Source organism: Sebastes fasciatus, chromosome 12, assembly GCF_043250625.1.
Source record: "Sebastes fasciatus isolate fSebFas1 chromosome 12, fSebFas1.pri, whole genome shotgun sequence".
NCBI lineage: Eukaryota > Metazoa > Chordata > Actinopteri > Perciformes > Sebastidae > Sebastes > Sebastes fasciatus.
Window position 1 is genome coordinate 24,485,796 of NC_133806.1, and position 15,540 is coordinate 24,501,335.

General features: G+C 41.8%; 1 protein-coding gene across 1 annotated transcript; it reads left to right on the plus strand.

The window, feature by feature from the left end:
• Positions 1-2,295: 2,295 nt before the first annotated feature.
• On the plus strand, positions 2,296-15,540 carry creb3l4 (cAMP responsive element binding protein 3-like 4). Its single transcript, XM_074654265.1, has 10 exons — positions 2,296-2,557; positions 7,584-7,736; positions 7,832-8,096; positions 8,991-9,115; positions 9,484-9,573; positions 10,781-10,887; positions 10,983-11,051; positions 11,261-11,345; positions 11,445-11,538; positions 12,944-15,540. The coding sequence occupies exons 2-10, from the start codon at positions 7,587-7,589 to the stop codon at positions 13,273-13,275; spliced, it is 1,317 nt and encodes a 438-aa protein (XP_074510366.1). The 5' UTR covers positions 2,296-2,557; positions 7,584-7,586; the 3' UTR covers positions 13,276-15,540.

Consider the following 15,540-nt stretch of genomic DNA (forward strand, 5'->3'; position numbering starts at 1 on the left):
GAGGTTAATTCTTAGCCTACTTAGATTACTGTTCAACAGTATTGGCCTGCTCATTCACTTGCTTCAAAAGCTAAATTAAGATCATTCTGCTGGCAACTTTATGATCCAAGAATTGTTGTAGACAAGCAAAACTTCTCTGTAGTAATTTGTTTGATATGTAAAAGATCTACAATAATACAGGCTGTCTGTTCAGACGAAACTGTAAACTAGGATGATGGGACACATGGGACTTAACAATGCTTTTACAGAGGTGCTAGTTCAAGTGCTTGCAATAGTGCACTTGACCATGTGAATAAAATATGTGCTTTTACAAGACAATCTGTTCACTTTGGTTATTGAGGGAAATATCACATCTTAAATGCACATGGAGGGATATATGCAATGTAGAGGGACTTCATTTTGCTAATGTAACAAGAAAAAAATTTCTTCGGTATGTTTGTCTTTCACAAACAAAGATACAATTCAATTATTTTCCGTTCATTTTTATTTTTATTTATTATTCTTTAGTTAGACTTGACCAGACTTTTTATGACATATTTTATGGCATACTATATTATGGCATGATTATGGTATATGCTATAACTTTTTTATAACATGCTATACTATGACTTTTTTGATGACATTTTTCAACATATTATACTATGACATTTTTCAAGACACTAAACTATGACTTTTTTATTACTTTTTTATTACTTTTTTTGCAACATAGTATAAGATGATTTCTTTTTTTGCTTGTTAACAGCGACACCTGTGGCCGTTAAGTCAACGAAAGTCAGCGACCTGTTGCTCGCACTCGCGCTTGTGCTCGCTCTACATAGATATGAACGAGCATCGCTCAAAACACTGAGGCGACACACGTCAGCTAAAACACAATATCACTCTATATTTCACCTGCTTGGCAGTAACGTTAGCTGACCAGACAAAGGTCTCTCCATGAATCAATGCTGATCCTGACGATAACGTTTCTCGCTGCGGAGCCCCGTCACTTCACAAGAGACGGGAAACCTCTGTTGGTCTGGAGCAGCTGCAGCAGTTATTTCCGCACAAACGTCCACTGTACATTCAATAGATATTCTCAGAGCTAAACTAACTATTCTGCAGTGTGTAGTGTGCGCGCATGCATGTGAGAGTGGAGCGAATGAGCGAGAACGAGCGCCGTGTTTGATGCTTCCGTGTAGTTTGTGTTGGAGTCTGAGTCTGAACAGCGTAGCCACACGCGAATGCGCATGGGACACCGACCTGCAATGATTTATACAAGAAGTTACAAACAGTCCCTTTAACAATTATATTTAAATTACATGTCGTCTTATATGAATTTTTGTCTCAAATGTGAGGAAAGAGAGCTAAATATTCATAACAACAATAAATCCAAAGAAGAAAAAGAGAGACAGAAACAACAGGAGATCCAAAAGTGGTTAATTGTGTAATATTTGAAGGACATAGGAACACATCATAAAATATAGTGGGTTTTTTTTAATAACTAATACTATCATTAATTATTACTATATTTAGGCCAGGGGTCTGCAACCTGCGGCTCCGGAGCCACATGCAGCTCTTCAGCCCCTCTCCAGTGGCTCACTGTGGATTTAAAGAAAAATTTGTGGAAATGAACAACAGTTTTTTCATTTATATTTTCATTTTTATTTATCATTTTTGTAGGTCTATGGTATAACGGTACGACGGAGCATTAGGGCCACATTGAGGAAAAAAAAAAAAATCTGAGATTTCAAGAATAAAGTCATAATATTACGAGTATAAAGTCAAAGGTTTACGAGAAAAAAAAGTCGGAATATTATGAAAATAAAGTCATAATATTATAAAGTAGTAATTTTACGTGTTTTTTTTTTTTTTTTTCGTAACCTTATGACTTTTTTCTTGTAAACTTATGACTTTAGTCTCATAATATTACAAAGTTTTTTCTCGTAAATTTATGACTTTATTCTCGTAATATTCTGACTTTATTCTGTAAATCTCAGATGTTTTTTCCCTCAATGTGGCCCTAATACTCCGTAGTACATTTGCTCTTTGGCCCTCACTGCATTAGACTTATATACTATATACTTAGACTATAAACTGTGTTACCTTCATCACAATGATGAAATGTTTTGTGGCTCCAGACAGATTATTATTTTATTTGTTTTGCCTAAAATGTCTCTTTTGATAGTAAAGGTTGCTGACCCCTGACCTAGGCTGTAGGTCTATCTAATGATAGAAAGTAATCCAGTTTGTACTCCATACTCCGGTACAATAGGTGGCGGTATGCACCTTATAAGTAAGAGTAGCCATTAAACTAAAAGAAGAAGAGAAAGACCGAAGAAGAAGAGGAGGAGGAGGAAGCGGACTGGTTGTGCAGGCTGGACGCGGAGCTGCCAGCTGGACTTTTACTCAACTTACTGTGAACCAGAAGCGCTCAGCAGCGGCTTGAAGCGGTTCGTGTTGTCCGTCCAGCAGCGCTCAGCGGCGGGTTGAAGCGGTTCGTGTTGTCGGTGCTGCAGCCGCGGAGAGGCCGCTGGTCGGTGATGAACCACCGGAGGGTCTGAAGAGGAGCAACCTGTCGGTGAGTGTCAACATTAAAGGTCCTGCTGAACCAGGATCAGGCCTGAACCCTGAGAAACAACCAACTTCTGCTCATTATATACCTATATATACAGCCTTATAAGTATCAATCAGAGCCTTTACTACAGTACATGTACTAATACCACAGTGTCGAAATACTCTGTACAAGTAGAAGTCCTGCATTTAAGTAGCTGCTGAGGTAAAAGTACAACAGAATCCAAATCTACTGACAATACCAAAAGTTAAAAGTCCTCATTTTGCAGAATAATCTACATTATATTATAATATAGTATTCTAATGATGGATGCATTAATGTGTTTTATTATTATTATTATTATTATTATTATTATGTGTCACTTTAATATTACAGTATAATAATACATCAGCAATTATTAGTTTATTAATATTTTGATTTAATAATCTGAATCTGTACAGCAACTAAAGTTACCAGATAATGTAGTGCTGTAAAAACTACAATATTTGCCTCTGACATGTAGTAGAGAAGAAGTAGAAAGTAGCACAAAGAGGAAATACTCAAATAAAGTACAAGTACTTCACAATTGTGCTTAAGTAAACCACTTGAGTATGTGTACTTAGTTACTTTTGTTTTTACCACAGATTATAACCAGCTAATGGCAGACACCCATGGGCCTGCAGTGTCTAGAAGGTCTTCATGAAAAACAAAATAACAATAACAACAGTGGTGTAAAGTAACTAAGTACACTTACTCAAGTACATTACTTAAGTACAATTCTGAGGTACTTGTACTTTACTGGAGTGTTTTAATTGTATGCTACTTTACATTTCTACTCCACTACAAGTATCAGGTACCTGTAGTTACTTAGATGAAGATTTTAAAAACCTCTTATTATCGTATAACTCTTGTTTTTGCTGCTGTGTGAAGATTTGAAAACTGGAAACACGTTTAGCAGCTTATCAGGTTTCTATTCAGTCAGACTGGTACTACCAGAGGCCGTGTGTGTGTGTAGGTGTGTGTGTTTGTGTTGTGTGTGCCTACCTAACAGGATATCCTCCTCCTGTGTTTCAACACCAGAGGCCTATAATATTAGACACATACCAAGAAGTTCAACATGGGCTAGTCTACTGTCAGCGGAGCGGCACATTTTATAAACTATAATATTAGACAAATATGACGAAGTTAAACACATAATCGGACTAAAAACAACACAGTTGAAGCTGCTAAATTCAGGAAGGACAGCTGGGGAGAGAAAACATTACTGATGTGTGAATGTGTAAATTTACAGATTTATTCATTTAACGGAATACTCAAAAGTCAGATATAGTCATCTAGATGGGGCAGTAATATAAACTGGAAAAACAAAGTTCGGAAACTTGTGTTTGGTCGATTATTTCTCTGTTGTTACAATGCTAATGGTCATTGTATTTTACATCGTTGGAAAGCCTGTTTATTTACCTTCGCAATGTTGTCCAACTTGTAAGGATCATGCATTTGTGGGATGAGCAGCACAGCTGATTATGTGGGTAGCGCCCAAGAAAAATTTGCCAAAATGCTCCGTCAATGGTAAACAGTGTATTCTCCTGTTGGTGTTGACTCTTGTTTTGAGTTGTTTGGTGGATTGGATGATTGAACTCTCTATCAGTAACAAGGAACAAACAAGACATATTGATTGATTGAATCCACCATCAGGAGCCTCAGTAGCGGTGGAAGATCCATACGCAGCCACAACAGCCTGACAACTCCTCCTCATGCTGGTCACCAACCTGGTCACACGTTGCTGTGGGATGGCGTTCCATTCCTCAACCAGGATTCGTCGCAGGTCAGCCAACGAGGTTGTGTTGGTCACTCTAACACGTACAGCACGCCCAAGCTGATCCTACAAGTGTTGAATTGGGTTGAGGTCTGGACTCTTGGCAGGCCGTTCCATTCTCTCTACTCCCACATTGTGGAGGTAGTCTGTGATAACCCTGGCTCTGTGGGGGCGAGCTTTGTCATCTTGGAGGAGGAAGTTAGGTCCCAGATTGTGGAGATATGGGATCGCCACTGGCTGCAGAATCTCATCCCGATATCTCCCTGCATTGAGATGGTCTTCAATGATGACAAGCCTTGTTTTGCCAGTGAGGGAGATGCCGCCCCCCCCGCACACCATGACACTGCCCCCACCAAAAGCTGTTACTCCATCGGTTCAACAATCAGCATAGCGTTCTCCACGTCATCTCCATACTTTGACCTGCCGTCCAACTTTGGCAGACAGAACCTGGACTCATCACTGAACATGACATTCCCCCACATGTTCAGGTTCCATTGTCTGTGTTGTCGACACCAGCGCAAATGGGCCTGACGGTGAAGGGCAGTCATTGCAGGCTTCCTGGTAGCCTTATGAGAATACACTGTTTACCATTGGCAGAGCATTTTGGCAAATTTTTCTTGGGCGCTACCCACATAATCAGCTGTGCTGCTCATCCCACAAATGCATGATCCTTACAAGTTGGACATCATTGCAAAGGTAAATAAACAGGCTTTCCAACGATGTAAAATACAATGCCCATTAGCATTGTAACAACAGAGAAATAATCGACCGAACACAAGTTTCCGAACTTTGTTTTTCCAGTATATATATATATATATATAAATATATATATATATATATATATTGGAAAAACAAAGCGCCCAAGAAAAATTTGCCAAAATGCTCTGCCAGTGGTAAACAGTGTATTCTTATAAGGCTACCAGGAAGCCTGCAATGACTGCCCTTCACCGTCAGGCCCATTTGCGCTGGTGTCGATAACACAGACAATGGAACCTGAACATGTGGGGGAATGTCATGTTCAGTGATGAGTCCAGGTTCTGTCTGCGAAAGTTGGATGGCAGGGTCAAAGTATGGAGATGACGCGGAGAACGCTATGCTGATTGTTGCACCGATGGAGTAACAGCTTTTGGTGGAGGCTGTGTCATGGTGTGGGGCGGCATCTCCCTCACTGGCAAAACAAGGCTTGTCATCATTGAAGACCATCTCAATGCAGGGAGATATCGGGATGAGATTCTGCAGCCAGTGGCGATCCCATATCTCCACAATCTGGCACCTAACTTCATCCTCCAAGAAACAACGCTCGCCCCCACAGAGCCAGGGTTATCACAGACTACCTCCACAATGTGGGAGTAGAGAGAATGGAACGGCCTGCCAAGAGTCCACACCTCAACCCAATTCAACACTTGTGGGATCAGCTTGGGCGTGCTGTACGTGTTAGAGTGACCAACACAACCTCGTTTGCTGACCTGCAACGAATCCTGGTTGAGGAATGGAACACCATCCCACAGCAACGTGTGACCAGGTTGGTGACCAGCATGAGGAGGAGGTGCCAGACTGTTGTGGCTGCGTATGGATCTTCCACCTCTACTGAGGCTCCTGACGGTGTATTAAATGAATAAAGTGTAAAATTGCCAATATGTCTTGTTTGTTCCTTGTTACTGATAGAGAGATCAATCATCCAATCCACCAAACAACTCAAAACAAGAGTTAATACCAACAGGAGAATACACTGTTTACCATTGACGGAGCATTTTGGCAAATTTTTCTTGGGCGCTACCCACATAATCAGCTGTGCTCCTAATCCCACAAATGCATGATCCTTACAAGTTGGACATCATTGCGAAGGTAAATAAACAGGCTTTCCAACGATGTAAAATATAATGCCAATTAGCATTGTAACAAAAGAGAAATAATCAACCAAACATAAGTTTCCGAACTTTGTTTTTCCAGTTTATATATATAGTGTGTATATATATAGATATATATCTATCTATCTATCTATAGATAGATAGATAGATATATACTGTATATATCTATCTATCTATCTATAGATAGATAGATAGATAGATAGATAGCCTATAATTGTGTACAGGCCTATAAATACATATAAATATAATACACTACATTATACCCTTTAGTAAACAAGTTGCACGCATGAATTTTTCAGTCTTCTTTCAGCTGCGTCCTGACTCCGAAGGTGTGAAACGGACATGAGAGCAAGTAAAAAAATAAATATAAAAACATAATTCAAAGCGGTAACCACCCACAGCATAAATCCAGCTGTCCTTCCTGCATCTCTTGGTTTAAACTGTGTTGTTTTTATTCTGATTATGACTGTAACTTCTTCATAATGGTGTAATGTTATCATACGATCTGCTCAACGAGCTCTGATCTCTGGCGCCTGGAGGTGCTTTTATACGAGTTGATCTCTTATCTGGAAAATAACCTGCTCCGGAGCAGGTCAGCTGTTCAGCATCAGTTACCATGGTGATCTACCCCGGTAAGTAGTGATCCACCTTCGTAGGACTGAAAACCCTGAAGGGTTAACCCTGTAGTTACCTCGCTGAGCCTAAATCCTGCTTCGTAGTACAGGCCTCTGGGTTTGTCATGATCTCCAGTTTGGTTTGTGTTCACTTTCACGTGTTGGCTGTTACTGCAGATGCACGTGTGTGTCTGGATAGTAGACAAACACTAGGACCCTTGTTCATATAGCCCCTGACATCTATATATATATATGAAAACAAAAGATAAGGAAGAGCAGACAGCAGTTCAGTTTCAAAATACGTGTAAATACAGGAGGGAAGTAAAACGACGATAACATAGTGATCAAATAAAAATAAGTAAATAAAGATAGTTTGGTGAAGCCAGCAGCAGAGATCTTTGCATCATATAAACCACATAGTCCGGGGCAAGAAGTCAAGCCATTGCAGAGACTTTACCAGCAAAAATTAAAAACCTGAACTTGTAAAATAGGATAAGGCCTAAGGCCTAAGGCCTAACTAAAAATGTCAGATAAATGTAGTGGAGTAATTATAAAGTAGCATGAAAAGAAAATACTAACACCAAATTCACACCAGAGCAGCGGTGAAGTGCGGCCTGCGGTGCCGCTGCCTGATGTAAATTGGGCGTTAAGTAAAGTACAAGTACCTCAAATACAGTACTTGAGTAAATGTACTCAGTTACATAGTTACTGGTCTGGTGAGCAGTGTCAGACCGGGTTGTGTGATGTGTTGTCAGGTCATGGATGCAGAGAGTGGGGAGCTGTTTCTCGGCGGTAACGGCAGTGAGGTGGCAGACAGCTGGCAGCTGGACGCTCCGTTCTCCTGCTCCGACCTTGTCTTCGGCGGCTCAGAGAAACCCCTGCAGGACTGGGCTGTGGACCCCGACTGTGTGAGTCTGCGCTCCAGTGTGTCATCGTGTGTAGTACAGGTAAGGTCACCTGATGCAGTTTGTTAAATCAGTCGACCCTCTTGATTCTGTCTTAGACGCTGAATGACAGCGAGGCGGAGGACGTCCTTCACGGCGTCGACCCAAACAAGGTGTTTCCCAGCGGGCCGCCGGGAGACTCCTCGTCTGAGAGCGACAGCGGCATCTCTGAGGACCCTGTAGTTGAGAGTCCCGTCACCACGGTGGCAGCAGCGACCACCCAACCGGCCACAACGACCGTCTACCAGGTGGTTTATGACATCAGCGGCCTGGGTGGCGTGAAAACTGAACCTGGACAAGAGAACGTCATCTCCATAGAGCTCGGTACGCACAAACATTAAGATGCACTAATTTAAAATGAGGTGGTGCAGTCTGCCAATCTTGGGTACGATTGTTATTCTCAACAATTCTGAGAACTACGTTAAATTTGTAGAAAATCCAACAAGGTTTCCGACAAATAGATGATTTTTAAAGGGCTAATCTGTGGTTTTACAGATTAGGTTTTACATCAGTAATGTTTGTCACCAAAGCAGGAGAGAAAAAAAAATATTCTATCTAATCGTCAAACTTTTCCACTGCTGACATGGAGGACGCTTGAAGACGTCACTTTGAACTTTTTCACTATTTTTTGACATTTAATAGCCACTAAACAATCAATCAGTATATTACATCAAGACGATCAACGATTAGTAGCAGCTTGAAACTCTTCCACTATGTACATAGGGATGTGCATTCCAAGTAAAAATACTATTCGAAAATCACTGGGTATTATAAGTTTATTCTTCAAATAATATATTATCTTCATAAAGTAGGAGCAACGTAACCCTCGGCTACACAAGACTGAAACTAAAGCTGGCAGTAGGCTGTGTAGTTGGACTGTTTAGGTTAGTTTGTCATGTATCTTACTGGTAATCTGATCAGCTGGCTGAGACAAAGCAGCCCCTCCTCTACCAGCCCTAACGTTACCTGCAGCAGTGAGTGACATCATCAGAGGGAGGACAGAGGACAGGAGGAAGGACTGATACTGACTGATGGACATCTGGACTACATACATGCTGAAAATCAAACATTTTTACTGGATCAATTTAGAGATTTTCCAAAGTAAAAGTCCCGACAAGTGCATTATTGAACTTTTTCTCATGGTCTAGTGTATTTATTTATGTTTTGTGACCTTTTTTGGTCAGCAGTAACTGTGATGTCACTTCCTGTCCACTACAGATGAGTGGAGCTCACAGGTGTTGTTTTCAGACTCGTGTATTGTGAACGAGCTACCGCTGGTCTCTGCAGCTCGCCTCAATGGCAGTTTGACCGTCATCGACCCTCCCAGCCCCGACGATGATCTGGTGAGACTTTTATTTTGACATCATGTGTTCCTGCTGACAGTCAGAGTTGACGTTTGACCTGGAAGACTGATTCTTCTTCTACTGATTTTCAGTTGTTGGCCTTAAACTGTGAAAGAATCTGATACTAACAATTAGATCTTCCCCCTCCATTGGTATCTTGGCTCTTTTCTTTAGCCTCTTAATTATCATCATGAAGACATGCCTGACCACGCTCTGGTTTTTATTTTTTGTATTTGTTGTTTTGTTGTTTGTGCAATACTGTTGTGCTGTGATTTTATTGAGATACTCTTTGTTTATTAATGTTTTTATTTGATCTTTTTGTAAAGCACTTGGGTCAATGTTTGTTGTTTTTAAATGTGCCGTTACAGCTTTACCCAGAGCTCCAGCTGACTGAGGAGGAACAGAAGCTGCTGACACAGGAAGGAGTTTCTCTGCCCAACAACCTTCCTCTCACCAAGGTCAGACTGCTGAAACACACCTCAAATCTGTCTTCATCAAATCTTTTCCTTTTCACACCAGTTAGATGAACTCACAAGCTGTTTTGTTTCTGAAAAGTTGACTTTTAGGATTGTTTCACTGCTTTTTAATGAGTGACACGACAGCAGCCCGTGGCATTAACAAAAATGTCTTTTATTTTGACATGGCAGAGTAGGGTTTCTCCCAGTGCATTGCAAGCCCTGTGGCCCAGGTGGCTCTGAGTTGACTTCCTACTGGCCTATAAGTTGACTCTCCACCGGGCCTTAGTTGACTCCCTACCGGGCCTATAAGTTGACTTTCCACCGGGCCTAAGTTGACTCTCCACCGGGCCTAAGTTGACTCCCCACCGGGCCTATAAGTTGACTCCCTACCGGGCCTATAAGTTGACTTTCCACCGGGCCTATAAGTTGACTCTCCACTGGGCCTATAAGTTGACTCCCCACCGGGCCTATAAGTTGACTCTCCACCGGGCCTATAAGTTGACTCTCCACCGGGCCTATAAGTTGACTCTCCACCGAGCCTATAAGTTGACTCCCCACCGGGCCTATAAGTTGACTCTCCACCGGGCCTATAAGTTGACTCTCCACCGGGCCTATAAGTTGACTCTCCACCGAGCCTATAAGTTGACTCCCCACCGGGCCTATAAGTTGACTCTCCACCGGGCCTATAAGTTGACTCCCCACCGGGCCTATAAGTTGACTCCCCACCGGGCCTATAAGTTGACTCCCCATCGGGCCTATGGTGACTCCCCACCGGGCCTATAAGTTGACTCCCCATCGGGCCTATGGTGACTCCCCATCGGGCCTATGGTGACTCCCCACCGGGCCTATAAGTTGACTCCCCACCGGGCCTATAAGTTGACTCCCCACCGGGCCTATAAGTTGACTCCCCACCGGGCCTATAAGTTGACTCTCCACCGGGCCTATAAGGTGACTCCCCACCGGGCCTATAAGTTGATTCCCCACCGGGCCTATAAGTTGACTCCCCACCGGGCCTATAAGTTGACTCCCCACCGGGCCTAAGTTGATTCCCCACCGGGCCTAAGTTGAATGCTGACATCAGTGTATGAATGTTCTGATTGGCTAGTTAGAGTCAAATGACTTCCCACCAACCAATCAGGAAGCTGCAGTGATGACAGGATAGTTAGTAAAAGACTGATGCTGATTTTGAATGAATCTTTATTTACAGGCTGAAGAAAGAGTCCTCAAGAGAGTTCGGAGAAAAATCCGCAACAAGCAGTCGGCTCAGGACAGCCGGCGGAGGAGGAAGGACTACATTGACGGGCTGGAGAGCAGGTCCTTTACGTCCTAGTTTGATCATCTCTTCATTGATTCAGTCTATTCTTAAGAAACCCAGCAGTCACACTGTGTGTGTGTGTGCGTGTTAACAGGGCAGCATCTTGCTCAGCACAGAACAAAGAGCTGCAGAGGACAGTGGATCAGCTGGAGAAACGCAACATGTACGACCACATTTATTGATTATTGATTGTTTACTGATCGATGGAGGAATCTGGATTCATAGAAGGAACTGACGAGTCACATTTATTAAAGGGTTAATGGCATGCATACAAAAGCCCGTCAGACACATTACTCAGTTTATTATTCAGATTGCTGCTGAAAGGAATGAGATACAATGAAACGTGTTGATTCATGTGTTTCTGCTGTTCAGGTCTCTGCTGGCTCAGCTGCAGCAGCTTCAGGCTCTGATTAAACGGACGGTCAGTAAAGGAGCCCAGACCAGCACCTGCTTACTGGTAGGAAACCCACAGAGTGTAAACACTCGACCGTAGTGAAGTCATGATATTTCATGAACATGTTAGAAAGACATAAACGGTGTGTTTGTGTGTCCTCAGATCATCCTGGTCTCTCTGGGTCTGATCATCATGCCAAGTTTCAGTCCGTTCAGTCGCAACTCGTCTGCAGACGACGACTACAGACCCACAGGAGGTCAGTTCCTCTCCACATCACTTCCTCCATCAAACACCTTTTCACTTGTTTACAACGTCATATTGATAAATAAGTTTGTTTATATAGCACGTATCGAAAGCAGAGATCACAAAGTACTTTACAAAGAAACAATTTAAAGAATACAACATTTAAAATTATAGCTGCTCTGCAGCTGTGAGTAGGGGCTGGCCATGCTAAGGATGAAGAAGAAGAAGGAGGATGATGAAGAGGAGGGCAGAGATGTACTTCCTCTTAAAATGTGACAAATATAATAATATCAGAGTGGAATAATCTAAGAAGGTTGATTTGTTCATCCCAAACTCCACAGAGCTAAATGACAGGCAAAAGCAAAGATTATATTAAGAGAGGGACATGCAGCATACTTTGCTGCACAATATGTGACTGCATGTCACAAACTGAGGGACACATAATTAAAACAACATCACTGAATTTGACATAATTATCTTCACCGATAGTTAATTATCCACACACACACACACACACACACACACACACACACACACACAATTTTCTAGTTTTAGTTAAGGTTCTTGCTGCAGCGTTCTGAACCATTTGAAGACTTCTGGTACTAGAACAAGGCAACCCTGATAGCAAAACATTACAATAATCCAGTCTGGATGATACAATGGTGTGAATTAGGATCTCTGTATCAGCCATGGATAAAGAAGACCTGATTTTAGCGAAGTTGCGTAGGTGAAAGAAAGCGATCTTTGTGACGTCTTCAACGTGCTGATCAAAAGAAAGAGCCGAATCAAATGTAACAAAGATATTCTTAACTGTCAAACTCTGGGATATCGCACAGTTAATCTAAAGTAACTGTTAGCTGATCAAACCGATGTCTATGTCGAGCAGGGCCAATGACCATAATCTCAGTTTCATCTGAATTTAGGAGCAAGAAATTACTTGACTTTTCACCGCAGATAGGCAGGCCTCTAATTTAATAGTTTAAACTCACCCAGCTAACTGTCTCATTCTCCACCTGTCAGTGGATCACAAATTTCCTGACAGACCGGCTGGTGAAAATCACGGGTGGAATCTGAATCCATGTTTAGGAGCAGATCATTTACGACTTTCGTAAGTGCAGTTTCAGTGGAGTGGCAGGCCCTGAACGCAGACTAAAAGGGTTCAAAACGATTACTATTTAATATATGGTCTGAAAAGTTATTGAGACGCCACTCTTTCTAATACTTCAGAAAAGATGGACGGTTAGAGACAGGTCGATAATTATTGGGTCATGGTCTGTTTTTTTTTAATAAGTAGAGGTTTGACCACAGCAGTCTTAAAGAGCTTTGCTAAAGCAACATGTTGTAGCTGTTAATATGAATACTAATATTAAAATGACTATTAATAATAATATTAATAATATGTTCTTCAATCTTTCTAGTTATTTCCAGAAACATCCTGACAGACCCCTCCTCCTCCTCCCAGCCGACGGCAGACGATGCCGACAGTCCAGCTGTGCAGTCCGACTCCTTGTCACCACCGTCTGAACTCAGCCAATCAAGACCTCCAGATGGCGCCGCCGCCATCCTCCAAGAACCAATAGAAAGCCCTGAAAATACAGGCTCTGATGGGACGGCTCGAGAGGAGAGCCAATTGGGGAACAGCTCAGCTCTCGTTGAAGGGCAGGCTGAGCCGCTGGCGCTCGGTCTGAGGTCGACCCCGGGGAAAGGAGGCCACGATCCCGCCAAACCTGCACACGCTGATGAGATGTAGACCGATGCTTTCAACCACAATAACTGGACTTCATGTTCGACGCCGCGCTCAAAGTCATAAACGGCAATGGACGCTCTGAATAATCGCTGCTGATCGGTATCGGCCCTGAATCGTTCGGAATTAATTGATTGGTGGTGGTGATGAGAACACGGATCATAAACGGTGACATAGACACAGCCGCCTATCCTCTGATGGATTTCAGAAACAGACCACATTATTATTCAAAACGTAACCACAATAAAACCTTAACCTTTATGTCAACCAAATTTCAGCTTAAAGGAATAGTTTGACATTTTAGGAAATATGCTAATTCACTTTCTTGTTGAGAGTTAGATGAGAAATTCAAAACCACTCTCATGTCTGTATGGTCAATATGACGCTACAGCCAGTTCGCTTAGCTTAGCGCAAAGACTGGAAACGGGGAAATGGCTAGCCTTGCTCCGCCCAAAGGTAACAAAATCTGTTTTTTATGGAGGGTTATGTGCCGGCTAACGGTTTCCCCGTGTTTCCAGCCTTTGTGCTAAGCTATGTTAACTGTCTCCTGGCTGTAGCATCTTATTTACCATGCTAGGGCTGCCAACGTATGTTGTTGTCAAGTAGAATATAAATTCAAATAGTAAAAAACAGATATTCGAATATGAAAATTAATATTTGATTGTGGGGAAAAAAAGCATCACTATCACTGCTGTCTGCCTCGTGCACACAGAATCCACCGCACAACGAGAGTCACACACAACGTCGCTTTCATTAAGTGAAAATGAAATGTAACGTCAGGTCAAGCTGGACGAGGAAAAATTCAACAACATAAAAACATCCTATCGATAACTCGAGGACACGGTGTCATGGACACAATGTGCAAAAATAGATATTTGAACCGTTCGGACGTACTGTATGTGTTTTTAGAACAAATATTAAAACATAATTTTTGGCCAGTTTTGACCGCCCTGTACCGTACAGACATGAGAGTAGCAAAGAGGTGTATTTCTCAAAAAGTTGAACTATACCTTTAAATGGTACATTTTCAAGGTTATAGTTAAACTCAAAAAGAAACTTGTATTTTTCAGCCTGGCTTTTATTCTCATAATTGTGTCATGCAAACTTTGCACTTAGCACCTCCAACATTTTGGAAACAAAGAAGGAAATTTATATCTGGGTTTCTAAAAGATTTTCGAGATGAATTCAGAAGCTTGTCTCTGAGTCCAGGCGAAAGTAAACACAGGATTAGCTCTTCTAGCTAACTGTATATGAATCCATTTCTGGAGCAACTTGCCGGCTAACCAAAGCGTCTCAACGCATGCTACAAACTAACAAAGCTATCGGAGGAAAAGGTTTTTTTAAGGGTATTTGGAGTTTTGTAGATATACAGTCTAAGTCAGGGCACCGGCCCTAAAACACTTGATTGACACTTTCCTGAGCCAATGGAATAACCCTTCAGAGAATCTGAGTCAAACATCCAATCTTTTATTCATGAAATAACAGCACACCGTCGTTGTGTTCTCTTCTCTGGAACCTCTTCAAGGATCTGTGGATTCACATCTGAGAAACATTTTTTTGTTTTTGGACGATTGTAGTGAACCACCAGCATCCTGTTCAGCTCACAACTCACCTGAGATGGATCCATTGTTAATCGTTTCCCCTCACAAACACCTGGTCTGCACTGACTCCAGTTAACCAAAGAACTGTAATGAAATCCACGTGGCACTTTGTTTTAACAGACTAATGTTTATCAATGGAATTAGGAGAATGGTAACAGTAGTGTGAACTCAACACCATGTACCTGCTGATCTTTTTTAATCAGGAACTATGAATTTAAGGGTTTATCTAATACAAAGTAGTGTCATTTTATTAATTTAACTTTTATTTTATCCAGAGGAGGTTGGCGGAGCATTAATGTACAGTAGTTTATTCCCAACAGTTGGCTGTTAAGTGCCTTGCTCAAAGGTTTGTTATGGAAGAGAAATTCTACTAAACTCTTGATCATCTTTTTTTATTTTAAACAAAAGTCCCTATGAATTAATTGATTGTTGTTTGCTTCACTAAGTGGATTGAATTTCTTTATTTAGTTCCAGTGGAATTACAGGGCTTCTTCTGAAACGCCCTTTGACCTTTACTGGACCCAAGATCACATCAGATAAAACCACATTATTAGATTTCCAACACTGCAGTGGAGTGACTCCTCATCCTCGCTATCTAACAGCTTTGTTGTCAGTCATCTGCTCACAGGCTTTGTTTTTATTACTTTATTAAAAGGGAACAATCAATGGA

Coding starts and splice junctions, on each gene's coding strand:
- creb3l4 (XM_074654265.1), top strand. CDS start 7,587: ATGGATGCAGAGAGTGGGGAGCTGTTTCTCGGCGGTAACGGCAGTGAG. Junction 7,737..7,831: donor GGGCTGTGGACCCCGACTGT/GTGAGTCTGCGC, acceptor ATTCTGTCTTAG/ACGCTGAATGACAGCGAGGC. Junction 8,097..8,990: donor CGTCATCTCCATAGAGCTCG/GTACGCACAAAC, acceptor TGTCCACTACAG/ATGAGTGGAGCTCACAGGTG.